The sequence below is a fragment of the Salvelinus alpinus genome, chromosome 7, assembly GCF_045679555.1.
Source record: "Salvelinus alpinus chromosome 7, SLU_Salpinus.1, whole genome shotgun sequence".
Classification (NCBI taxonomy): Eukaryota; Metazoa; Chordata; class Actinopteri; order Salmoniformes; family Salmonidae; genus Salvelinus; species Salvelinus alpinus.
Genome location: NC_092092.1, coordinates 59,700,690 through 59,727,498, shown reverse-complemented (window position 1 = coordinate 59,727,498; position 26,809 = coordinate 59,700,690). Strand labels below are relative to the sequence as shown.

General features: G+C 46.9%; 2 protein-coding genes across 7 annotated transcripts in view; one reads left to right on the top strand and one right to left on the bottom strand.

The window, feature by feature from the left end:
- LOC139581366 (fibroblast growth factor 18-like) overlaps positions 1-5,661 on the top strand; it is a 26,877-nt gene extending 21,216 nt beyond the window's left edge. The window contains exons 4-5 of the mRNA XM_071411036.1: positions 3,269-3,375; positions 3,586-5,661. Of these exons, the coding sequence (XP_071267137.1) occupies positions 3,269-3,375; positions 3,586-3,855 (377 nt within the window). The 3' untranslated portion in view covers positions 3,856-5,661. The remainder of the gene's footprint in view (positions 1-3,268; positions 3,376-3,585) is intronic.
- A 1,956-nt stretch (positions 5,662-7,617) lies between these two features.
- LOC139581363 (F-box and WD repeat domain-containing 11-B) lies at positions 7,618-26,763 on the bottom strand. 6 transcript variants are annotated; one of them, XM_071411025.1, is made up of 14 exons: positions 26,607-26,755; positions 24,393-24,497; positions 18,147-18,218; positions 14,103-14,319; positions 13,759-13,945; positions 13,579-13,669; positions 13,043-13,180; positions 12,545-12,663; positions 10,932-11,181; positions 10,641-10,759; positions 9,127-9,237; positions 8,943-9,021; positions 8,700-8,864; positions 7,618-8,633 (listed from the first exon to the last, which is right to left on the bottom strand). In XM_071411025.1, the coding sequence occupies exons 1-13, from the start codon at positions 26,643-26,645 to the stop codon at positions 8,703-8,705; spliced, it is 1,689 nt and encodes a 562-aa protein (XP_071267126.1). In that variant the 5' UTR covers positions 26,646-26,755; the 3' UTR covers positions 7,618-8,633; positions 8,700-8,702. The 6 variants fall into 6 exon arrangements, with proteins under 6 accessions (XP_071267126.1, XP_071267127.1, XP_071267128.1 ...); XM_071411026.1 differs by lacking the exon at positions 24,393-24,497 and having other exon boundaries at positions 26,607-26,753; XM_071411027.1 differs by lacking the exon at positions 24,393-24,497 and having other exon boundaries at positions 18,147-18,252; positions 26,607-26,715.
- Positions 26,764-26,809: the final 46 nt, after the last annotated feature.

Below are 26,809 nucleotides of genomic sequence, written 5' to 3'. Positions count from 1 at the left end.
TGAAGGTGTAAACATGTAGAGGGGGAGAGAGAGGAGAGGAGGGGAGGGGTGAAGGTGTAAACATGTAGAGGGGGAGAGAGAGGAGGGGAGGGGTGTAGGTGTAAACATGTAGAGGGGGAGAGAGAGGAGAGGAGGGGAGGGGTGAAGGTGTAAACATGTAGAGGGGGAGAGAGAGGAGAGGAGGGGTGAAGGTGTAAACATGTAGAGGGGGAGAGAGAGGAGAGGAGGTGAGGGGTGAAGGTGTAAACATGTAGAGGGGGAGAGAGAGGAGGGGAGGGGAGGGGTGAAGGTGTAAACATGTAGAGGGGGAGAGAGAGGAGGGGAGGGGAGGGGTGAAGGTGTAAACATGTAGAGGGGGAGAGAGAGGAGGGGAGGGGTGAAGGTGTAAACATGTAGAGGGGGAGAGAGAGGAGAGGAGGGGTGAAGGTGTAAACATGTAAAGGGGGAGAAAGAGGAGGGGAGAGGAGGGGTGAAGGTGTAAACATGTAGAGGGGGAGAGAGAGGAGGGGAGGGGATGGGTGAAGGTGTAAACATTTAGAGGGGGAGAGAGAGGAGGGGAGGGGTGAAGGTGTAAACATGTAGAGGGGGAGAGAGAGGAGAGGAGGGGTGAAGGTGTAAACATGTAGAGGGGGAGAGAGAGGAGGGGAGAAGGTGTAAACATGGAGAGGAGGAGAGAGAGGAGGGGAGAGGAGGGGTGAAGGTGTAAACTTGTAGAGGGGGAGAGAGAGGAAAGGAGGGGAGGGGTGAAGGTGTAAACATTTAGAGGGGGAGAGAGAGGAGGGGAGGGGTGAAGGTGTAACATGTGGAGGGGGAGAGAGGGACAGGGAGAAAGAAGACTATTGATTTCTTGTGACCCCTTTGTTGACTAAGGTCATGTAGGAACCATTTTAGGGATTCATTTTTTAAACAGGCACACACACTCTCTAAAGTCAGGGCAGTGTTATTACAAGAGAGAAGGACTATATTACACACTGAATCAGCTTCACAATGGAATGATGAACACATACCACACACTTACACCGAACCACACACCACAAACTCACACCACACCACACATTCACACCACACCACACCACACCACACTACACCACACACTCACACCACACCACACACTCACACCACACCACACTACACACTCACACCACACACTCACACCACACCACACTACACCATACCACACACTCACACAACACCACACACTCACACCACACATTCACACCACACACTTACACCGAACCACACACCACACACTCACACCACACCACATTCTCACACCACACCACACATTCACACCACACCAAACACTCACACCACACCACACCCTACTCACACCACACACTCACACCACACTCACCACACACATTCACACCACACCACATTACACCACCTACTCACACCACACCACACTACACCACACCACACCACACACTCACACCACAATCTCACACCACACCACACTACACCACACCACACCACACACTCACACCACACACTCACACATTCACACCACCTACTCACATCACACCAAACACTCACACCACACCACACCCTACTCACACCACACACTCACACCACACTCACCACACACATTCACACCACACCACATTACACCACCTACTCACACCACACCCTCACACATCACACCACACCACACACTCACACCACACCACACACTCACACCACACACTTCCACCGAACCACACACCACACACTCACACCACACACTCACACATTCACACCACACATTCACACCACACCACACACTCACACCACACACTCACATCACACCACACCACACATTCACACCACACATTCACACCACACATTCACACCACACACTTCCACCGAACCACACACCACACACTCACACCACACACACACACCACACACATCACACCACACACTCACACCACACATTCACACCACACCCTCACACTACACACTCACATCACATCACACCACACACTCACATCACACGACACACTCACACCACACCCTCACACCACACACTCACATCACACCACACCACACCACACCACACACTCACACCACACCACACCACACACTCACACCACACATTCACACCACACACTTCCACCGAACCACACACCACACACTCACATCACACCACACATTCACACCACACATTCACACCACACTCACACTCACACCACACACTCACATCACATCACACCACACCACACACTCACACCACACCACACACTCACACCACACATTCACACCACACACTTCCACCGAACCACACACCACACACTCACACCACACACTCACATCACACCACACATTCACACCACACCACACACTCACACCACACCACACTCACACCACACATTCACACCACACCACACACTCACACACTCACACCACACACTCACACCACACACTCACACCACACCACACACTCACACCACACACTCACACCACACCACACACTCACACCACACCACACCACCTACTCACACCACACCACACCACACACTCACACCAAACCACACCACACACTCCCCACACACTCACACCACACCACACATTCACACCACACCACACACTCACACTCAAACCACACCACACACTTACACTCACACCACACCACACACTCACATCACACCACACATTCACACCACCTACTCACACCACACCACACCACACATTCACACCACCTACTCACACCACACCACACATTCACACCACCTACTCACACCACACCACACCACACCACACATTCACACCACCTACTCACACCACACCACACCACACCACACCACACATTCACACCACACCACACACTCACACCACACCACACCACATAATCACACCACTTCACACCACAACCTCACACCACATCACACCACAACCTCACACTACACCACAACCTCACACCTTGCTCTGTGTCGGGCTGTCCTTATGTCTGCTTGGATCTTTTTTTACAAGCCCCATTTGTGTTGACCAGTCTCTTGTAAACAGGCTTATCTGACAACCAACCATCTGCTCACCCAAATGTATGTCTATCGCTCTTTCTGTTCTCGCTTTGACATCTGTCTGTCATTTATCTGTTAGTTTAATGTAGGCTATATCTGTTTCTCTGTCTGACTGTCTGGCTGTCTGCCTGTCAGTCAGACAGTGGCTCTAATATCTGTCTGCCCCTCTGTCTGTCTGTCTGTCTGTGTTCCTCTGTCTGTCTCTGTCCCTCTGTCTATCTGTCTGTGGCTCTAACGTCTGTCTGTCCCTCTGTCTGTCCCTTCACAAGCCCAGCTTGTAGTGGAGGCTGACACCTTTGGTAGCCAGGTGAGAATCCGCGGCAAAGAGACCAACTTCTACCTGTGCATGAACCGCCGCGGCAAGCTGGTGGGAAAGGTGAGACCTATTCTGATCTCTCATGTTCTCAAACAATTACAGCATCATAGGCTTATGGCATGAATCACAACAACATACTGAAAAAGTACTGTTTTGAAGCATTCCTGAGCATTCCTTTTAGTTTAGATTTAATAAATTCCATGGATTGCTGACCTACTTCTCTTTTCTCCTCCTGTGTGACTGTCTGTGGTCGTTTCTCTGTTCTCTCAGAAGGCCAGTAATAAAAGTGAAGACTGCGTGTTTGTAGAAAAGGTTCTGGAGAACCACTACACCGCACTAATGTCGGCGCGATACGCCGGCTGGTACGTGGGCTTCACCAAGCGGGGGCGCCCTCGCCGCGGCCCCCACACGCTGCCCAACCAGCAGGACGTCCACTTTATGAAGCGCTTCCCACCCGGGGAGTACCCCGAAACCACGCCCTTCCGCTTCACAACGGTCAACAAGAGGAGTAAGAGGGTCCGTGCCCCTGGGACCCGCTAGCAGATAACGGCTAGCATCCATCTACTGCCCATTGCCTGTACCTGTTTATCCACTAACCACTAATGGGATAACATTGACCCTTCCTCTGGACTTTAATACATGATAAGTGGCTAATTAGCGCAATTGGACCCGGCTAACATCCACTGCACCTGTTCCTGAAGCTAATAGATAATGGACCAGTGCTACACAAACACTCCTTACCACCTGACCCCACCTACTGGGACAACATGTACTCTCCTCCAGACCCTGGCTGGTAGGCCTACTAACTGGGCTAGTACCACAGTACACCCACTAACTTGACACTTGTCCCTACTAGCTGTCACTGCCCCAGGCTTCACTATTTCCATCCATTGACTGAAGGCCACTAATAATAACTTTATTTGTAAAGCGCTTTTCAATACAAGTAACAAAGTGCTTCACATCATGAAATAATCAAATGAAAGTACTAACAAAATAGAACAAGCCTATAGCCTTGCTACTAGCCCGTCGAGCAAGGCCCAGAAGCTATGACAAGGCCCCTGAAAGGTAGCTAAACTGACGCCCAGGCTTTCCACCTTATGTAGGCCTCGTTTCCCTCCAACCCCCACGCTTGAACAGAACGGTGCTATTGCACTGTCCCTTAGCAGTGGCCAGTTAAGCTCTGCTTTAGAACAAACATACGAAAACCGGTCACTTGGCTGGTTTAGCACGCATCTCTGCGTTAAGGTAAATGTGATTGCTCTGATAAAACAAGAATGACTTCAGTGTGTTTAAACTCCTTAAACTCTGTTTGAAGGTTAAAATGTAGCTAAGCTAGCGACACTGCAATAGCCCCAACCTTTTTCACAGACTTGGACCAGAGCAGCTATCCAACACTGTCCAGGACTGGATGATCGCCATTGATGGACCGAAAGACAGCGAGACGAGAGACAGACAGAAGGAAGGACAGACGGACAGACTGACAGAGAGGGGGACAGACGGGGGGGACAGACTGGAGGTCTATGGGACAGTGGCACCATGAGAGAAACAGTGGAGCAACAGGTGGACAAACAGGAAACAGGAAACAGGAAGAGGAACACAGGAAGTCAGTGGAGTGGAGATCAAGCCACAGAACAGAACAGGCCAGAATGGCACCGTGGTGGAATGGATGGACTGCTTTGGACGCACTTCTCTCTGTCTCACCCCCCTGGCGAGGAGAATCTGTGTGAATGAATGTATGTATATTGTGTGAGTGTATGTGTCAGTGTAAGGGCACCAAAGACCATTTTTGAAGCTGTTTGGGGGGAATCTGCAGAGTGACTAGATTAGCCCTGTATAACCTCCCCCAACAACTCACTAAAGGGACTGAACCTTTAAGAACCAGAATGTACAAACCAAGCTGCACCAAAAATAAACAAACTCTAACGACCACCAAAGACAACTGGAGACCAGCAACATATCAACTCCCCAAGTCCCAACCCCAGGACAGAATTCCCTCTTCTTATAGGACCAGAGGGTGATGACGGGTGCATGGGGCGAGGGTGCCTTCTCTTCATATTAGCGTTGCTATAGAAACGACCCAGGGGATGACGCTCCAGTGCGATACCATGGATACAGAATGCTGCTACCAGGACATTCAGTAAAGCACCAAAGTCTCATACACAAAATATTAAAGGGAACAATTTATTAAAAGTTATATATATAAAGATGACAAAAAAAACGAAATAAGCAATCTTACTATGATTGTCACTATAATTGTTATTATTATTATAAAATTATTTTCATTTATTTATTTCAGCTCTGTTTGCAGAAGTCATTCTAAAGTCAGTAAACGTTACAGAAACATGTCTCCTGTGTCGTAGACCATCTATACACAGGTAAACAACCCTTCAATATCATCATCATCATAGAACATAAGGCTTCCACGAGAGAGAGCGACTGCTGCTGATCTTCTGCCATGTTGCGGATTCTTTTCCATGACAGGTCACAGTCCTTCATCTCCTTTTCCACAGTTCTTCCCCAGGTTTCCGTTGGGCTGCTATGCTTCCTTTCTTGGAAATTGTGGGTCTTGTACTGTACTTATATCCATGACTACTGATCTTTGTGGAAAATAACTGATAGGGTAGGCTTCTGCAAAGCGGTAGTATCCTATTTGTCATTCTACCTCTCAACCCACTGACATGGGCCTATACACCTGACACCAACCATCCCCCTTAACCACCACACAACCCTCAGCCACCATCCCAACACAAAATTCTACCATGGCATTTCGATATGATTGAGTCACCAGTCACAATAAATATATAGTTGACTTAATCTTCTTGGCCCCATCGGGAGTGTAGGGTGTCCACAAAGGCACTCCACCTCACTCTCCTCTGTCAAGCTTTTCATTTGCATCTTGCCACGAGATCCATGATTTACTACGTTCTTGTAGTGGAGTGTCTCGTTGCTTTTTGGCCATACCTGCTTTTATAACTAGTCCTCCTTTTCCTTCATCTGCACTGATCTGTAAAAACAGGACAGGTGGAACTAAGCAATATGGTGGAAGCCTACTGGCCAGTTAATTACACCTGTTCTGTTCTTTCATATCTGAGACGATGAAGGAACGGAATAAAGGAAAGGGAGCAATCAACTTTGAACTATTGAGATGCAGCCCTTCTCTTACACACTCCCCCATCCCGCACCCCTCTCTGGCGGGAGGTCATTGAAGAAACATCCCTGCCAAGTGACCCAATCACGTCGGCAGATACAAACAGCTTACTCAGGGGGGAAAGGGCTGTACCCGAGGATTCCGAGGAAGGCGCAGCAGAGGAAGGAATCTGAATAGTGGGGGTTCTGGAAAGTCGCTGCAGTTCCACTTGGAATTATGGAAATATTCCACAGAGCCATTCCAGACTGGAAGGTGTATGGTAATCATGTCGGGGAAAGAATGCCAAATATGTGCGTGAGAACAGAGCAGTGACCCGAGAGCTGCAGAACTGATGGGCCAAAATCCCACAGACCCAGAGGAAGCACACACACCCATACTCTAAACAGTCTCACACATCCACACCACACACATCCAGATGACACCAGTAATTCTACCTCAGTGCTATACTAAACACAGTATCATTTCCCACAACAGGAACCCTCTGCTTTTCGCTCACACACTCTCCACAAGACTTCCAATAACAAGTTGAATCGCCCCATCAGATGGTGAAGGATAACAGCTACCGGTATGGAGCCAGTTTCTACAGTACAGATGCTCCCTAACTCTACCCAAAGAGTCTCAGCTACCCCAATCATGAATAGGAGAAGGCATGTGTCCCGAATGGATCCCTATATTAAAAGCACTACTTTTGACCAGGGTGTCATTTGGGACACAGCCAAGCTCTGCAAGTTGTAGTTTGAACTCTGGCATTTGAAACTACAGTACAACCTGGAACAAGATCATTATCCCAGCAGCCACTGCAGGTTCCATGTATATCAAAACTGTACTCCCATCTCCAGTACTGTTGCTAAGGGAAACCACATATTTGTCTTTAAGGAAAATGACACGTTTCCTACAGGGTTCGTTCTCCTGTTCATAAGAGTGGGTAGTGTATTAGAACCAGTTGTAATCGATAAGAGTAACTACATGGTTATGACTAGTGTTTCACCATGGCACGCTCAGTGATAAACTGGGGTTAGAGCACCACCTCCTGGCAAAGTTCAGAAGAGCAGACATTCACAATAACTATCTGCAATGAAGTTGCAATGGTCATTATGGACACAGCCTAACATCTGGGTACACTCTCAGTGATGTAACACACACTCACACTCTAGTTGGCTCAACGCACCACCACTGCCAAGTACTTTATTCACAATGTCAGAATTTCTTTAAAAAAAAAATCATTTTAATATACAACACATTTTTTGACAAGACAACTCAATTTACAGCTAAACTGAGCCCAGAGTTCCAGATTCTCTCATAACTAAAGCAAGCACAGATGATCAGAGAGATGGAGAGGAAATGTAACAATAGAACAGTGAATGAGAAGGAGAGAGAGAGATAAAGAGAACTACAATGGCTTAGTATGATTTTAATAAGAACAAAATATCAAATAAAATTACAAAATAATAAAAAACAGTAAGAATGTAAGAGTCAAAAAGAACAAAAAGGTGTTGCCAGGACGCTGTATCCCCAGCAACCACAACATGCACGTCTGTTTCCATGGCGACAAGCCCAGTCTCTTCACCGCATTTTCCAAGTCTCCGCACACACACACACCATACACACGCGCACACAAACACTTGAGTGTATGTCCCGAACAAGTGTTCATTCCAGGCAGAAGAAGCAAACGAACCAGGAGAGATGGAGTGAGAGGGAGGGGTCTTTATTCCTCCCTCCCTGCTTCTCACTCCATTGCTCATCCACCTTCTCTCAGAGCTGAGTTCAAGAGTCTCTCTCTCCCACTCTGCAGCGCCAAGGTCATTCTCTGTCCATCCGTGTGTGTCTAGGCAGGGTTGGGAACTGAAGAACTAGAGCTTAAGGTAGGACTTCTGAAGGGATTTACTAAGGTAAGGAGTAAGATATGTCTAGTCCACTGTTGGTGGGTTACTGTAGATTGGGGAACATAAGCCAGTGATAGAATATGAACGTGCAGGTGTGTGTGTGTGCGCATTCTACAGTGCGAAACGTTGCAGTGTGTATGTTTTTCAGGGGTGGGAGAGTCCTTGTCAGAACAGGGGTACTGACAAAAGGATGAGGAAGAAGACGAGTTGAGCACCTCTGCAACACACACTCCATCAGCCAATCCGATATCAGCTCCTCCAGGACTCGCTGCAGTGGATGGCGCCACCTGCAGCATAGAGACAGGTCAGCAACTACAAGCCAGAGTTTCAGCCAGTGTGTGTGTGTGTTTTACCTGCTATCTGGAGATGTAGGTGTAGGTCCGTGAGGGGGACCGGCCCTCTGACTGGCCATTGGTCGACACATTCAAGAAGTCCCAGATGAGGATGGTGTCGTCATGGGAACTGCTGATGATCTGGAACTCATCAAACTGCAGCCGGAACACACGTCCCGAGTGCTCCTGAAAACAGACGCATATAATACCATGACAATCACCTCAAACACCTTGACAGAGAGACACACACACACAGAAACTCACCACCAGTGTGCGCAGGCACAAGGTGCTGGCTGGGGCTCGTGGATCCAGAGCAGCTTGCAGATCCCACACCTTTATCTTACTGCAGAGAAAGGAGACAAGGTCAGAACAGCAGTGTGTGTGTGTGCGCTTTTGTTGGAAGAAGACGACAATCAATCAGTAAACTGTTTTGCTGTGTGTGTCTCACCCGTCGTAGGCACCACTGACGATCCTCTTGTTGTCGAAGCGAATGCAGCGGACCAGTTCCTCATGACCCTCCAACACCCGCAAACACGCTCCACACTCAATATCCCATAACCTGGAGCACACATTGACATTACAGTTCATCAGGGTTCATACAATCAAATTCAAGTACTGTATTTTCAAGGACCATCCATATGTAATAGTTGATATTCTGCAGTTGTTTCTAGTCGCCACCAGAATGGCAGTCTTTCAACCTCATTTTAAACAAAACAAACTTTGTATTCATTACTACTTGAAAGTTGTAGTCAATAATACATTGTTTCACTACATACATGAGTGGTAAGTCAGTATTGATGATGTAATTGTAGTAGTGATGAGCAGAGTTTTGGGACTCTGGTGAACACACATGTCCTATTCACATTACTCAACCATTCCAGCTTAATGACTGTTTATTGGGCCTTTGGGAAGCTACTACTTAATAGCTACGAAAAAGCACCTTGCTTCTGACTGGCAGCTTTAGTGTCTCCGGTCAGGTGGGCTGTGAGGGAAAACTGCACGTGAACGGCCACCAGAACGGCAGGAGGGCGCCTGCTGCTTGATGAAGCAGAATATCGCGGGCGTCCCGTGAACGAGGCGATCAGCAAAAAAAGCTCTGGAGGTTGAAGGGAAAGAGTCACAATGTAGAAATGGCGCCAGCACAAGATCCGCCGTCGTGTGGCTCTCCAGGGATCCGCCGTCGTGTGGCTCTCCAGGGATCCGCCGTCGTGTGGCTCTCCAGGGATCCGCCGTCGTGTGGCTCTCCAGGGATCCGCCGTCGTGTGGCTCTCCAGGGATCCGCCGTCGTGTGGCTCTCCAGGGATCCGCCGTCGTGTGGCTCTCCAGGGATCCGCCGTCGTGTGGCTCTCCAGTGCTGATTCACCCATGCTCATAATGCTAAAGTCCGACGCATTTTTTTACACCTTACACGGTGTGGGTTGGTTGGGTCGAGTGATGTGGTAAAAAGGTGGGTAAACTATACTGAACAAAAATATAAAAACGCAACATTAAAAAAAAGTGTTGGTCCATGTTTCATGAGCTGAAATAAAAGATCCTAGACCTTTTCCATGCGCACAAAAGGTAGCATTGAATATACAATTGCCCAGCATTTTAGCTATCGATGTGACGTTTGGCAGCGCCTAATCAATCAGTTCTGTAGCTGCCTGGCTGAGTGGCAGTGTGGGTGGAACGAGCGAGCTCGCCTGGAAACCAGAATGTGAAACACGTGAGGAAATAAAACTGCATAGTCTGCCTGGAAATTAATTTGCAAGACCAATACATTACTCCAAAATATTTGATCATTATCTGTTCTTCAAGAACCAACTTGAGAAAATGTCTGATTTTCAAGGTATTCCAGTACCTGGATTTAAGCACTTCCAAGCACCTTGTGCGAACCCTGTCTCATGACCGACAGACATTTTACTCAGACACACGTCCCACAACACCCCGTATACCTAGTGAAACTAGAAAACACACTCTTACCGTATGGTGTTGTCTGAGGAGCCGCTAACCACTAGTCTGTCTCTGTACTGCAGGCAGGCGATGCCTCGCTTGTGTCCGTTTAGCGTGCGCACAAACTCACACGTACTGGTGCTCCACACCTGCAGGGGGCAGCAGAGACACTCCGATATGATACCCCACATCAAAATGAACATGAAACACCAATATCCACTACAGTAGAGACATTGAAATACTCAATGTGCACAAACATACACAGAAGCCCCATATTCTATATACCAAGATTAATGTAATCACACCATTCTCCCCTCACACCTTAATGGTGCGGTCTCCAGACGCCGACACAATGTATTTGTCGTCGAAGTCGACCACGTTGACGGCGGCTCGGTGCCCCACGAGGACGCGCCGGAGGCTGATGTCGGTGGGCGAGGCCATGTCCCACACGGCGATGGAGCGGTCCTTGGAACACGTCACCATCAGACCGTTGCAGAAGCGCAGGTGGAGCACCGCCTCGTTGTGATGGATCAGGGTGTTCAGTACTTCACCTGACGTCACGTCCCACACCCTGCACGGACGGGGGAGGAGAGAGAGTCAAGGGCAAGAGGGATGGAGAGAGAAGGGTATAATAGGGAGAGGGAGGGAAAGAGGGAAAGAAGAGATGGAGAGCGAAAGAGACTTATTGGTGAAAACACCGAGTCCCAGTCAACACACACACGGGACCAGCCATTAAAACGTTTTTATTGAGTTCCACTGCTCGCCAGGGAGAGGGGATCAAACACTAACTCAGAACACACACTGGAAACAAGTCCCCGTCAAGCCGTTGCTAAGGAAGTGAAGTCACATTTTCCTTGGATACCTCTAAGGGAGAGTGAAGTAATGAGTGTGTGAAGGTTGAGTGTCCGTATGCAGCAGGCACTGCCATGTGTTGGCACACAGTCTTGCCTCATGTTGAGCATTGTGAAAATGTTAGCTAACCATCTTGACGATCACTCAACAGTCACAATTTTTACACTGTCAAAGATAGACCTACCCTGGAAGGTGACAACTGTTGACGATTTAATTGAAAAAGCTCTCTTCAGGCAAGGCCTACAATCAGTGTGTGTCTACAGACAATTGCACAGACTGTATTAAGTGTGGTAGAGAGAGACTGACATTCACAGATGGTGGATAGCGCAGCGTAACACTAGCTAGAAAGACGTGAGGAAGGTTTCAGACATATAGCAAAACCTCAAGGCAGAGTGCACCCAGAAGTCTCTCCATGTTTGACTCAGAGGGCTGGCTAGTGTGACAGTTGAAACTAACCGTGACGCAGAGTGTGATCACGTCCCAAATGGTACGCTATTCCCTACATAGTGCATTACTTAAGAGCAGATCCTTATGGGCCCTGCACTTCATAGGGAATAAGCTGCCGGTTGGGACAGTGATTGAAGACAGATCACAGATGGCTAAAGGAATGGGGTAAAGCAGAGCGATGTGGAGACGGATGCACACCGACACGGTTGGGACAGTGATTGAAGACAGATCACAGATGGCTAAAGGAATGGGGTAAAGCAGAGCGATGTGGAGACGGATGCACACCGACACAGTTGGGACAGTGATTGAAGACAGATCACAGATGGCTAAAGGAATGGGGTAAAGCAGAGCGATGTGGAGACGGATGCACACCGACACGGTTGGCTATCCTGACTTTTTAGTCACGTTTCTAGGATGCTAATGTAGGGATTCTATGTGTATTTCCATGGAGCTGACAGTGAAGAAGTCACATCGCAGTTAGAAAGGTGTGGAGGTGTCATATAGGTGTCCCAAAATGCCACTGTATTCTCCATATACGGTAGTGAACTACTTTTGACCAGAAACCTATGGGTCCTGGTCAAAACTAGTGCACTACAGAGTGAATAGGTGCCATTCGGACGACGGCTGGGTCATACCTGACAGTAGAGTCGGAGGAGCCAGTGACTATGACCCTCTCATCATACTGCAGACACAGCACAGAGCCTGTATGACCTGTCAGAATCTTCAGACACTCCAGAGACTGCTTGTCCCAGATCTACACACAGAGAGACAGAGAGCAGGAGATTTGGGTCAGGGTAAGAATGAGCTGGTCTCAGAGTATTGACCATGCTCCATTTCCCTGCAACGTGGAGGCATCTCTTTGTACTGCAGCTCTGGAGCTGGGCAGGCTAGCCTTTTCCTGGGTACCTCAGTCAGACAGTCCTCCTCCCCCCCCTAAAACAACAAGACAAATCCTCACGCCCCTCCCTTTCTCCCTCCAGGACAGATGAGTGGAACAATTACTCCATTCATATTTTAATTCATGTCTGTTCTCGGGGAGAAAGACAAGCTGCTGTTTCACTTCAAAGGTAGTCTGTAATACCATGATGATTCATCCATCTTGCCCTGTCAAAAAGATAGGCACATACACATACCTTTATGGAGTTGTCTCTAAGGCCACTGATGATCTTATCGTCGTCGTACTGGAGGCAATAGACTCCTTTACTGTTCTCTGACCGACACTGGATCCTCTGTAGGTTGTGTCTGCCACACCGCCAGTTAGCCTCAATCGTCTACACAGAAAGAGGGAGAAAGAGGAGAGGGGGGAGAGAGGGAGCAGAGACGGGGTGGAGAAGGAGGAGAGGAGAAAAGGGGAGGGGGGGTTCACAGGGAGTGGGGAAGAGAGAGAGAGAGAGAGAAGGGATACACAAGAAGACAACAGGGCAGGTAGAGAAGAGAGAAAGGAGTGGATATGTGAGCGAGGAAAAACAAGAGATGGAGACTGATGGGGAGAACAACAAGGTGAGAGAGGAAAATATCTTTTCCATCAAGATGAATCAGCCTTTTCAAGGTCTATAGGTACACAAAACACTTCCAAATGGCATTCCCTCTAGAGTACCCTACTTTACACTAGAGCCCTATGAAACCAAAAAGGGCTAGGGTTTGTTTGTGGACAGAGCTACTGTCTTACCTCTATGTCCTGGATGATCTTGGGGTAGAGGGAGTGGTAGTAGGAGTTCGGCGGGACTTCTGTCGTTCGGTTCTTGAACAGATACTTCTCCCTTCGATGACGGACAGAACAATAAGCCAATGAGAACTCAAATTTCAGAATTCAAAAGAAGTGAAATTGTTTGAGTGTGTGCTCGCTCACCACTGGTGCCTCTCTGACAGGCCTTTCCAGAGGGGGTCTGTGCGCACCATGCGTTCTATGAGTTTCTTCCAGAGCATACCCTCTGAGATCACCCTCTGCCACTCCTTACACACCAGCTCTGCCGAGCACAAAGACTGCGCGTCCAGGAACGACAGAATGTTCTCGGCTATGTGGTCCAGCCCCTGGGCTAGAGAGAGGGAGGGAGAAAGGAGGTGCAAGTGTGAGTCAGAGTGGGAGAAGACCTGAATGTGTGTGGATGAGTGTGTGAGAGTTCAGAAGTCAGTGGTGTGTGTGTAAGCATTCAAAAGAGTTTGTTGGAGAATCTGAACGTGTGTGTGTGTTACCTGGCAGTGCTGTGATGAAGTCACGTTGAAGCATGGGTTTGAGGTAGGTGTTGATGTGGCCGTGTTGGTAGTGGCACATATGGGAGATGAGGTGTTCTACAAACTCCACCTGGTCAGTCTCAGACCACTGGTCAAACAGGGCGATGCACTGCTCCTTCTCACAGTTCCCCTCTGACGGACGCTTACGAGAGCCTGTCATTACAGGACCATTACTAAACTGACAGGGAGAGGACAGAGGGGTTACTGACACACACACAAACACACGGGATGAAATGACTCCCTGATACGCGTCGCTCCCCGATTCAATTGTTTAAAACAAGTGCATCGGTAAGCGGACCCCAAACCAATCAAATGTAGTATCAGTCGGTCAGAAAATCAATTCAAACTTTAGGAATTGCTGGTTCACATTTTTTGTTGTTCCTCGTTTTACATTCTTTTTACTTTCTGAAAAGACCTAATCTTTTGTGACAACCGATGCGTCCTCTCCATCAGTGTAGCACTGCATGGAACTGTGTTAAGTCAGTTATCTGCAAGTCTTCTTGCATGCTAAACAACACCAGTCAAAATCAGTAGCCTCGTCAAACTGAGCACAGCTTCGCGCGCTGAAACCCGCGAGGTAGACGACCTGCTCCAGATCTTACACATCTGCACCTGACAGGGTGCATCTAGTGTCCCGTATGGCTCTAATCTGACAGTGGTAGTGGGTCGGTAGATGCCTAGTGTCCCGTATGGTTCTAATCTGACAGTGGTAGTGGGTCGGTAGATGCCTAGTGTCCCGTATGGTTCTAATCTGACAGTGGTAGTGGGTCGGTAGATGCCTAGTGTCCCGTATGGCTCTAATCTGACAGTGGTAGTGGGTCGGTAGATGCCTAGTGTCCCGTATGGCTCTAATCTGACAGTGGTAGTGGGTCGGTAGATGCCTAGTGTCCCGTATGGTTCTAATCTGACAGTGGTAGTGGGTCGGTAGATGCCTAGTGTCCCGTATGGTTCTAATCTGACAGTGGTAGTGGGTCGGTAGATGCCTAGTGTCCCGTATGGCTCTAATCTGACAGTGGTAGTGGGTCGGTAGATGCCTAGTGTCCCGTATGGCTCTAATCTGACAGTGGTAGTGGGTCAGTAGCTCTAATCTGACAGTAGTAGTGGGTCGGTAGATGCCTAGCATCCCGTATGGCTCTAATCTGACAGTGGTAGTGGGTCAGTAGCTCTAATCTGACAGTAGTAGTGGGTCGGTAGATGCCTAGCATCCCGTATGGCTCTAATCTGACAGTGGTAGTGGGTCGGTAGATGCCTAGTGTCCCGTATGGTTCTAATCTGACAGTGGTAGTGGGTCGGTAGATGCCTAGTGTCCCGTATGGTTCTAATCTGACAGTGGTAGTGGGTCGGTAGATGTCTAGCGTCCCGTATGGCTCTAATCTGACAGTGGGTCGGTAGATGTCTAGCGTCCCGTATGGTTCTAATCTGACAGTGGTAGTGGGTCGGTAGATGCCTAGTGTCCCGTATGGTTCTAATCTGACAGTGGTAGTGGGTCGGTAGATGCCTAGTGTCCCGTATGGCTCTAATCTGACAGTGGTAGTGGGTCGGTAGATGCCTAGTGTCCCGTATGGTTCTAATCTGACAGTGGGTCGGTAGATGCCTAATGTCCCGTATGGTTCTAATCTGACAGTGGTAGTGGGTCGGTAGATGCCTAGTGTCCCGTATGGTTCTAATCTGACAGTGGTAGTGGGTCGGTAGATGCCTAGCGTCCCGTATGGTTCTAATCGGACAGTGGTAGTGGGTCGGTAGATGGCTCTGATCAGCTGCCTACATAGGTTAAGAGTTGAATACCCTGCTGTGAACTACGAGGTTCAGAGGCTGCTGGTTTTATGTTCTACCTGATAAATTAATTGCACCCACCTGGTGTCCCAAGTCTAAATCAGTCCCTGATTGAGGGGAACTATTTTTTTTTTTTTTTTTTTTTTTTAAACACGGTGGAACCGGCTGAGGTTGCTACAACAGCCTCCACTCTTCTGGGAAGGCTTTCCACTAGATGTTGGAACATTGCTGCAGGGACTTGCTTCCATTCAGCCACAAGAGCATCTGCGAGGTCGGGCACTGATGTTGGGGGATTAGGCCTGGCTCGCAGTCAGCATTCCTATTCATACTAAAGGTGTTCGGTGGGGTTGAGGTCAGGGTTCTTTGTAGGACAGTCAGGTTCTTACACAACAATCTTGACAAATCATTTCTGTATGGTCCTCGCTTTGTCCACGGGGGCATTGTCATGCTGAAACAGGAAAGGGCCTTCCCAAACTGTTGCCGCAAAGTTGGAAGCACAGAATCGTCTAGAATGTCATTGTATTCTGTAGCATTAAGATGGCCCCTTAGTTCCTGTGAAGGGGTTAGTCAGAACCATGAAAAACAGCCTCCGACCATTATTCCACCTTTACCAAACTTTACAGTTGGCACATTCTCCTGGCATCTGCCAAACCAAGATTAGTCCGTCGGACTGCCAGATGGTTTAGCGTGATTCATCACTTCAAAGAAAGCGTTCCACTGCTCCAGAGTCCAATGGTAGCAAGCTTTACACCACTCCAGCCGACGCTTGGCATTGCGCATGGTGATCTTGGGCTTGTGTGCAGCTGCTTGGCCATGGAAACCCATTTCATGAAGCTCCAGACAAACAGTTCTTGTGCTGATGTTTCTTTCAGAGGCAGTTTGGAACTTGGTAGTGAGTGTTGCAATGGAGGACAGAAGATTTTTTACTCGCTTCAGCACTCAGCGGTCCCGTTGTGAGCTTGTGTGGCCTACCACTTCTCGGCTGAGCCGTTGTTGCTCCTAGATGTTTCCACTTCGCAATAACAGCACTTAGTTGACTGGGGCAGTTCAGCAGGGCAGAAATATGACAAACTGACTTGTTGGAAAGGTGGCATCCTATGATGGTGTCTCATCCAGAACGCCGCAGCCCGTCTGGTGTTCAACTTTCCCAAGTTCTCTCACGTCACCCCGCTCCTCCGCTCTCTCCACTGGCTTCCAGTTGAAGCTCGCATCCGCTACAAGACCATGGTGCTTGCCTACGGAGCTGTGAGGGGAACGGCACCTCCGTACCTTCAGGCTCTGATCAGGCCCTACACCCAAACAAGGGCACTGCGTTCATCCACCTCTGGCCTGCTCGCCTCCCTACCTCTGAGGAAGTACAGTTCCCGCTCAGCCCAGTCAAAACTGTTCGCTGCTCTGGCACCCCAATGGTGGAACAAACTCCCTCACGACGCCAGGTCAGCGGAGTCAATCACCACCTTCCGGAGACACCTGAAACCCCACCTCTTTAAGGAATACCTAGGATAGGATAAAGTAATCCTTCTAACCCCCCCCCCCCCTTAAAAGAGTTAAATGCACTATTGTAAAGTGGTTGTTCCACTGGATATCATAAGGTGAATGCACCAATTTGTAAGTCGCTCTGGATAAGAGCGTCTGCTAAATGACTTAAATGTAAATGTAAATGTTTAATGTCACAGTTCTTCAGCAAGGCTATTCTACTGCCAATGTTTGTCTATGGAGACTGCATGGCAGGGAGCTCAATTTTATACACCTGTCAGTAAGGGGTGTGGCTGAAACAGCTGAATCCACAAATTTGAAAAGGGGTGTCCAAATACTTTTGATTAGATAGTGTACACACAAAAGTCAGCTCAGACAGATTCAGCAGAGGCCCAGCTCATGAGCTCAATCTGCAGTAGATTTTAATTTAAAAAACGGAAAATGTATGTTTACGCAACAAATACTAATGCATCAAATAGTATCGTTCTATAGTCAAACCGAATCGCTTCAAACTAAAACGTATCGTTCCTGTATAGTAGACCATGTCTCTACATACGGATCCAATCGTCTTGAATAGGAAAGACGCACATCCCTCACACACACACACACACATGCACTATGAGTTCCCTTCCCACTAAAATCTAATTTCCCATTGTCATAACTTAAGTGTTTTTCAAGGACGATTATTACATTTTATAATTTACATCTAAGACACATTACATAGATGACATACACTCATAATCCACCTACACACACCTTGGTGAGAATTGTGGTTTTCTTTGGGGAGAGGTCGTCTACGTGGTTCTGGGACTCCATGACTGACGTGTTCTGTATGGAGAGACGACAACATGACTGACGTGTTCTGTATGGAGAGACGACAACATGACTGACGTGTTCTGTATGGAGAGACGACAACATGACTGACGTGTTCTGTATGGAGAGACGACAACATGACTGACGTGTTCTGTATGGAGAGACGACAACATGACTGACGTGTTCTGTATGGAGAGACGACAACATGACTGACGTGTTCTGTATGGAGAGACGACAACATGACTGACGTGTTCTGTATGGAGAGACGACAACATGACTGACGTGTTCTGTATGGAGAGACGACAACATGACTGACGTGTTCTGTATGGAGAGACGACAACATGACTGACGTGTTCTGTATGGAGAGACGACAACATGACTGACGTGTTCTGTATGGAGAGACGACAACATGACTGACGTGTTCTGTATGGAGAGACGACAACATGACTGACGTGTTCTGTATGGAGAGACGACAACATGACTGACGTGTTCTGTATGGAGAGACGACAACATGACTGACGTGTTCTGTATGGAGAGACGACAACATGACTGACGTGTTCTGTATGGAGAGACGACAACATGCCTGACGTGTTCTGTATGGAGAGACGACAACATGCCTGACGTGTTCTGTATGGAGAGACGACAACATGCCTGACGTGTTCTGTATGGAGAGACGACAACATGCCTGACGTGTTCTGTATGGAGAGACGACAACATGCCTGACGTGTTCTGTATGGAGAGACGACAACATGACTGACGTGTTCTGTATGGAGAGACGACAACATGACTGACGTGTTCTGTATGGAGAGACGACAACATGACTGACGTGTTCTGTATGGAGAGACGACAACATGACTGACGTGTTCTGTATGGAGAGACGACAACATGACTGACGTGTTCTGTATGGAGAGACGACAACATGACTGACGTGTTCTGTATGGAGAGACGACAACATGACTGACGTGTTCTGTATGGAGAGACGACAACATGACTGACGTGTTCTGTATGGAGAGACGACAACATGCCTGACGTGTTCTGTATGGAGAGACGACAACATGCCTGACGTGTTCTGTATGGAGAGACGACAACATGCCTGACGTGTTCTGTATGGAGAGACGACAACATGACTGACGTGTTCTGTATGGAGAGACGACAACATGACTGACGTGTTCTGTATGGAGAGACGACAACATGACTGACGTGTTCTGTATGGAGAGACGACAACATGACTGACGTGTTCTGTATGGAGAGACGACAACATGACTGACGTGTTCTGTATGGAGAGACGACAACATGACTGACGTGTTCTGTATGGAGAGACGACAACATGACTGACGTGTTCTGTATGGAGAGACGACAACATGACTGACGTGTTCTGTATGGAGAGACGACAACATGACTGACGTGTTCTGTATGGAGAGACGACAACATGACTGACGTGTTCTGTATGGAGAGACGACAACATGACTGACGTGTTCTGTATGGAGAGACGACAACATGACTGACGTGTTCTGTATGGAGAGACGACAACATGACTGACGTGTTCTGTATGGAGAGACGACAACATGACTGACGTGTTCTGTATGGAGAGACGACAACATGACTGACGTGTTCTGTATGGAGAGACGACAACATGACTGACGTGTTCTGTATGGAGAGACGACAACATGACTGACGTGTTCTGTATGGAGAGACGACAACATGACTGACGTGTTCTGTATGGAGAGACGACAACATGACTGACGTGTTCTGTATGGAGAGACGACAACATGACTGACGTGTTCTGTATGGAGAGACGACAACATGACTGACGTGTTCTGTATGGAGAGACGACAACATGACTGACGTGTTCTGTATGGAGAGACGACAACATGACTGACGTGTTCTGTATGGAGAGACGACAACATGACTGACGTGTTCTGTATGGAGAGACGACAACATGACTGACGTGTTCTGTATGGAGAGACGACAACATGACTGACGTGTTCTGTATGGAGAGACGACAACATGACTGACGTGTTCTGTATGGAGAGACGACAACATGACTGACGTGTTCTGTATGGAGAGACGACAACATGACTGACGTGTTCTGTATGGAGAGACGACAACATGACTGACGTGTTCTGTATGGAGAGACGACAACATGACTGACGTGTTCTGTATGGAGAGACGACAACATGACTGACGTGTTCTGTATGGAGAGACGACAACATGACTGACGTGTTCTGTATGGAGAGACGACAACATGACTGACGTGTTCTGTATGGAGAGACGACAACATGACTGACGTGTTCTGTATGGAGACGACAACATGACTGACGTGTTCTGTATGGAGAGACGACAGCGCAGGTTTACAATATGTCCGTGTCCCTTACACACACTTCATCTGAACCAGTCAGACTATTGAGAGCCCTGTCCAGGTGTGTATGGATGTCAGTAGAAGACAACCATAGAAGGTATTTCTTCAGAGGATAGACGTACTACCTCATCTGCAAAAATCAACCTGATGTTGCACAGTATCGTTTTAGACTAGTGGTCACCAACCTCTTTGTGAATCAAGATGGAAGATCTTTATTTTACATGAAGAAAAAATCCGTACAAAAGGTAATGCCTATGCAACATTAACCAATTAAAATAGGTTCTGTAACAATGAGGTTTGTGCAGTAGGCCATAGGCCCAATACATTATCACTGCTTGAATGGCCCTGCCAATGTTGTTCTTCTCAGAACATTTTGAAATGTAAAAAGTTAATAATTTGTTGTGTTACTTGAGGTACAGCCAAGTGAGCATAATAATTCACTTATTTTTTTACTGGACTGATGACCTGCATCTGATGGTCAGTCTGAGGGGAGGGGGGGAGCAGTGGTTAGGCTGCCTCTCACCAGAGCCACTGTCCCTCCACTGAGAAAAGGCGATAGTCTTCCAGCTGATCGCGAAAATCAAGTTGCACTGCATTATTTCTGTCTCATGCACCAGTTCATGTTACTCCTATGATCAGAAAAAGTGAAATATTCTTCGATATTAAAAAAAGACAAGGCGCTAATTAGAGGTCAACCGATTAAATCGGAATGGCCAATTAATTAGGGCCGATTTCAAGTTATAACAATCGTAATTGGTATTTTTGGACACCTTTATTTAACTAGGCCAGTCAGTTATTAAGAACACATTCTTATTTTCAATAACGGCCTAGGAACAGTGGGTTAACTGCCTTGTTCATGGGGCAGAATGACAGATTTTTACCTTGTCAGCTCGGGGATTCGTTTTTGCAACCTTTCGGTTACTAGTCCAACGCTCTAACCACCTGCCTTACATTGCACTCCACGAGGAGCCTGCGTGGCAGGCTGACTACCTGTTACGTGAGGGCAGCAAGAAGTTGCTAGCTAGCATTAAACTTATCTTATAAAAAAAACTATCAATCTTAACATAATCACTAGCAAACTACACATGGTTGATGATATTACTAGTTTATCTAGCGTGTCCTGCGTTGCATATAATCAATGCGGTGTCTGTTCATTTATCATGGAATCACAGCCTACTTCGCCAAACAGGTGGTGATTTAAAAAGCGCATTTGCGAAAAAAAAAAGCACTATCGTTGCACCAATGTACCCAACCATAAACATCAATGCCTTTCTTTAAAATCAATACACAAGTATATATTTTTAAACCTGCATATTTAGTTAATATTGCCTACTAACATGAATTTCTTATAATTAGGGAAATTGTGTCACTTCTCTTGCGTTCCGTGCAAGCAGTCACGGAATATGCAGCAGCTTGGGCTCATTGCGAACTGTGTGAAGTCTATTTATTCCTAACAAAGGCCGTAATTAATTTGCCAGAATTGTACATAATTATGACATAACATTGAAGGTTGTACAATGTAAGAGCAATATTTAGACTTAGGGATGCCATCCGTTAGATAAAATACGGAACGGTTCCGTATTTCACTGAAAGAATAAACGTTTTGTTTTCGAAATGATAGTTTCCTGATTCGACCATTTTAATGACCAAAGGCTCATATTTCTGTGTGTTATGTTATAATTAAGTCTATGATTTGATAGAGCAGTCTGACTGAGCGATGGTAGGCACCAGCAGGCTCGTAAGCATTCATTCAAACAGCACTTTCGTGCGTTTGCCAGCAGCTATTGCGCTGTTTATGACTTCAAGCCTATCAACTCTCGAGATTAGGCTGGTGTAACCGATGTGAAATGGCTAGCTAGTTAGCGGGGTGCGCACTAATAGCGTTTCAAATGTCACTCGCTCTGAGACTTGGAGTAGTTGTTCCCCTTGCTCTGCATGGGTAACGCTGCTTCGAGGGTGGCTGTTGTCGATGTGTTCCTGGTTCGAGCACAGATAGAAGCGAGGAGCGGGACGGAAGCTATACTTTTACACTGGCAATACTAAAGTGCCTATAAGAACATCCAATAGTCAAAGGTATATGAAATACAAATCGTAGAGAGAAATAGTCCTATAATTCCTATAATAACTACAACCTAAAACTTCTTACCTGGGAATATTGAAGACTCATGTTAAAAGGAACCACCAGCTTTCATATGTTCTCATGTTCTGAGCAAGGAACTTAAACGTTAGCTTTCTTACAAGGCACATATTGCACTTTTACCTCCAACACTTTGTTTTTGCATTATTTAAACCAAATTGAACATGTTTCATTATTTATTTGAGGCTAAATTGATTTTATTGATGTATTATATGGAGTTAAAATAAGTGTTCATTCAGTATTGTTATAATTGTCATTATTACAAATACATTTCTGCAAAAATCGGCCGATTAATCGGTACCGGCTTTTTTGGGTCCTCCAATAATCGGCATGAAAAATCATAAATCGGTCGACCTCTAGCTCTAATATTAACAATGCAAGCTTATCGGAACACTTTGCTTTACTCATTCATTACAGCTGCAGTGCTGGTTGTAGCGTGAGTGGAAGTAGGGAGAATGTGCATGTTATAGCTTATAAAAAGGCATTGAACAGTCTTGACAGTGCTGAATAACTTAAACATGGCCTTGCTCAAAAACAGCAGCTCTTTGCTGTATTCATTGAGTCTCTCTCTAGCCATCTTTTTAAAAAGTTTGGAAATCTCACAGTATCAACTTTGCTGTGTGTTCCAGGCTTCTTTTTACAGTCTACGGCTCCAGGAAACTGTTCAGACATGGTGATCTGAGCTATCTGATTGGCCAGTGGTAGGCCTATAAGGGCACTTGATTTGCGCTCTGGGCCGGCCGGGTAGGGGAGGTCTACCTTCAGATACATGAAATGGCTCAAAATGGGAACACTTGGCGTTCCCGGCACTAGGACTGCTAACTCAAAAAATATATATAATGTTTGGTGATCAACTAGGAACGCCTTGGACATCGACCAGTTGATCGTGATCAACCGGTTGGTGACCACCATTTTAAACCAATAGTAACCGGACAGACAGACGGGTACACACACAAAATCAGGGCTGAAGCAGACACTAGCAGTTCAGTACAAAGCAGACAGACCGGTGGTGTAGAGAGAAGCCTAGGCCATAGGGACAGGCAGCCAGTGACACCCAGGCAAGCATACCGCGGAGCCTCACTACACCCCCAGTCCTACACACCTCCAGGCAACCTTGCACTGCTCCCCAGGCAACATGCTCTGTTAGCCTATCCTTATTGTCCCCCCAGCCAACTCCGCTATTCTGACTCAGATTAATTAAACAACTTTTACCAGGTGAACTTGTGCAATAACCACAGAATTTGCTTTATTTTTTTGTTTTATAAAAATAAAAACATGCAACACTTCCTCTTGACAGTTGTGAGGGAGGAAGAGACGCAGCCTAGCTACTGGAAGCTTAACTTTCACTTCAATCAGTACTTGCTAGGTTTGGCCAGGCTTGATAGAAGCCTGTTCCTGTGATTCACGTGTTAGCCTATTATGCACACAGTGGTTTATCATCAATGTTCAGTTTATGGTGTAACGTTAACAATCTTTTGGAAGCTGGCCTGGATCTACCTTGGAGCAGAAGATGCCAGAGAGGTGCCTGAGAGAAGAGCAGATTTTGGGGGAGGGAGAGGCAGGAAGGCAAAAGGGCCATGGGAGGATGCAGGACATAGTACGTGGTGGTGTGGTGTTAGGGGGTGAAGAGGAGGGAGGAGAGAGTGGGGCAGCAGGTAGGTCGGTCAGAATTAAGAGGAGAGAGTAGCAGAACCTGGTTGTGAGCCCGGGTAGAGGGGATGCTCTGCAGGCACCTGAGTGCACACAAACTCTCTGCCACCGAGGAGCAGCCCAGCCAGAGAGAGCGAGGCACAGAGCTCTGTGAGAGAGAGAGAGGAATGAAAGGAGAGAAAACAGGAATGACACAGGGAGGGAGAGAAAGGGTGATGATGAGAGAGAGGAAAAGAGATTAGGGAACAAGGGAGATGAAGGGGAGGAAAGGAGATGAGGTTAAGATGATAGATAAGAGCGCAGCAAAAGGAAGAGGGTCAGAGAGGGAAAGAATACGTAAATTTAAAAAAGGAGTGAAGACAATGATGACCAAACAGAATAGGAGAGGAAAGAATAGATTGGTGTTGAGGAGAGAGATGTGTAACCAAACCAGTGTTTGAGGATGAGGAGAAGAGAAGGGAGGAGGAGTTTGGGGTAGTGAGGGGAAAAACCAGTATTAGAACTACAAGCACATTTGCACAGTGAGCGAAAAAAGACATACACACTTTCAAACACAAGGCATAGTTAGACATACAAAAGCATTATTAGATATGAAGTGGGTGGGGATAGGAAGAGGAGTGGGAGGGGCAACAGGCATGTTTGTCAATTTTCTGCACTCTGATTTTTGTTAATGCCCTGCCCTCTGCTCTGCCATCCTCACACTATGGAAGTGGTTAGTGATTTACATAGGGACAAAATGCACACACACAAACAGAAAACAACAAACCCAACATGAGTGTACATTGCCAAACAATTCAGTGAAAGTAGGCCATATAATATGGCCTACGTCGGTGAAAGGCTACTCCTGGGTCCTGGGTAGGCCTGAGGGTAAATAGAACAGAAACATATCCTAGCTCATGTTCAATGTAGTTACTTGCAGGGCTCATTTTAAAGTAGTTGTGTTTTAGAGAGGGGTGTGACGTTTACCTAAATAGGAAAATAAAAACTCAAGTCCTGACAGATTCATTAGTTAGTTACAGGTGAATCACTTAAGAGAGTATTACTCATTTCTGATTCATCATGAAAGTAATGCCATCCTTGCTGTTGTGTGAGGAGACAGTCTTGTTCTGTGGAATTTCACTTTCTCTGCTGGCTGGAACCAAATCCGTTACTTTTTGATCAGACCCTTTTACTGTAAATATCAGGCTTAGGCAAGACATTTCAGTTGAACGCAGTCAGTTGTACAACTGAATAGGTATCCCCCTTACTGTAGCTATAAACTCTGTTTACAGCTTCTAGCTAACTCTCACATTTGCCTGTCAAGACTGGCAATTAGCTGACGTCCTCTATAAAAAATGATGTCAGACCAACCACTAACAAACTAGAACTCTGGGCAAACAGCTATAACCCCCCGAAATATGATATATTGTCTTTTGGGCGGATCATGTGTCTAGTTCAGCTAACTAGCTAATCAGCTACCAATGAATACTGCGAACTTACGTTAGCTACCTTGGTAAATTGAACGATGACAAGATGAAAAACCAAATACAACATCAATAACTAGCTAACTTAGACAGCTGGCATTTATGTAGCTGTCAAAATGAAACTACTGAGTGTCAAGTAAATTGAAATGATTAATGAATCACAACACAATGTCAGGGTGCCCAACTACGTTAGTAATGGAGTTAACAATTTAAATACCTCTTTCTAACTAGTTAATGTTGATGCCCACTTCCTTCTACGCAGCTTTATAAACAAACACGCACACTAGTTACAATAACATATCGACATTGAAGAGGGGTGGGGGCAACACGCCTCATTCTGTTTATATGATCTTAATATACATTTTTATAGCTAGTCATGTATGTTGAGTCCATAGCTAACAGGCTAACTAGTTAGCTAACTAACTATGACACACTGGGCCGTGTGGCGCAGCGTCACTGCAGTGAAACGCTACACCGAACATCTTGGCTTTCTTCAGCGGACGACTTTAAGTAACCTTTCGACTATTTTACATGTTAATGATTCAAATTGTCCACTGCAAAGGGAAGGGACTGTCCTGTCACTTTGAAAGATAGTTAGGTGTCGATGACCTAGTCAATCGCTGGACCAGTATACTCAAGGAAAAACATCGCTCTTTCAGGCCCTCCCTCATTTTTCCTCCACCTCTCCTGACCGTCGGTTCGAATTGGTACCCCGCCAGCCTTCGATTCAAGGCTCCACGGTTCCTTTTCGAGCCCAATAGCAACCCCGGGGACCTAATCTCATCAAAGCTTACCATTAATTCCAACGTGTTGTCCTCCATCTCCGGCTCCATGTTGTTGTTCCCCCCGAATCTCGGCTGTGAAAATAGAAACCCAACCCTGCGTCGGCGGCCTGCAAATGCAGAGACGTCATTAAACTTCCTAAACTACAGCTTGGCAGGGCTGTGTTTAGTGGGGGATGGGGCACTCCCTTCAAAACCAGACACTCTGATTGGCC

Bases quoted from the DNA above. Each gene is read 5' to 3' on its own strand.
- LOC139581363 (XM_071411025.1), bottom strand. From the start codon at position 26,645: ATGGAGCCGGAGATGGAGGACAACACGTTGGAATTAATG. The intron at 13,946-14,102 runs GTAACACACACA...CCCTCTCTCTAG, and splicing joins CTTCATCACAGCACTGCCAG to CCCAGGGGCTGGACCACATA. The intron at 9,022-9,126 runs GTGAGACACACA...CTTTCTCTGCAG, and splicing joins GTCAGTGGTGCCTACGACGG to TAAGATAAAGGTGTGGGATC.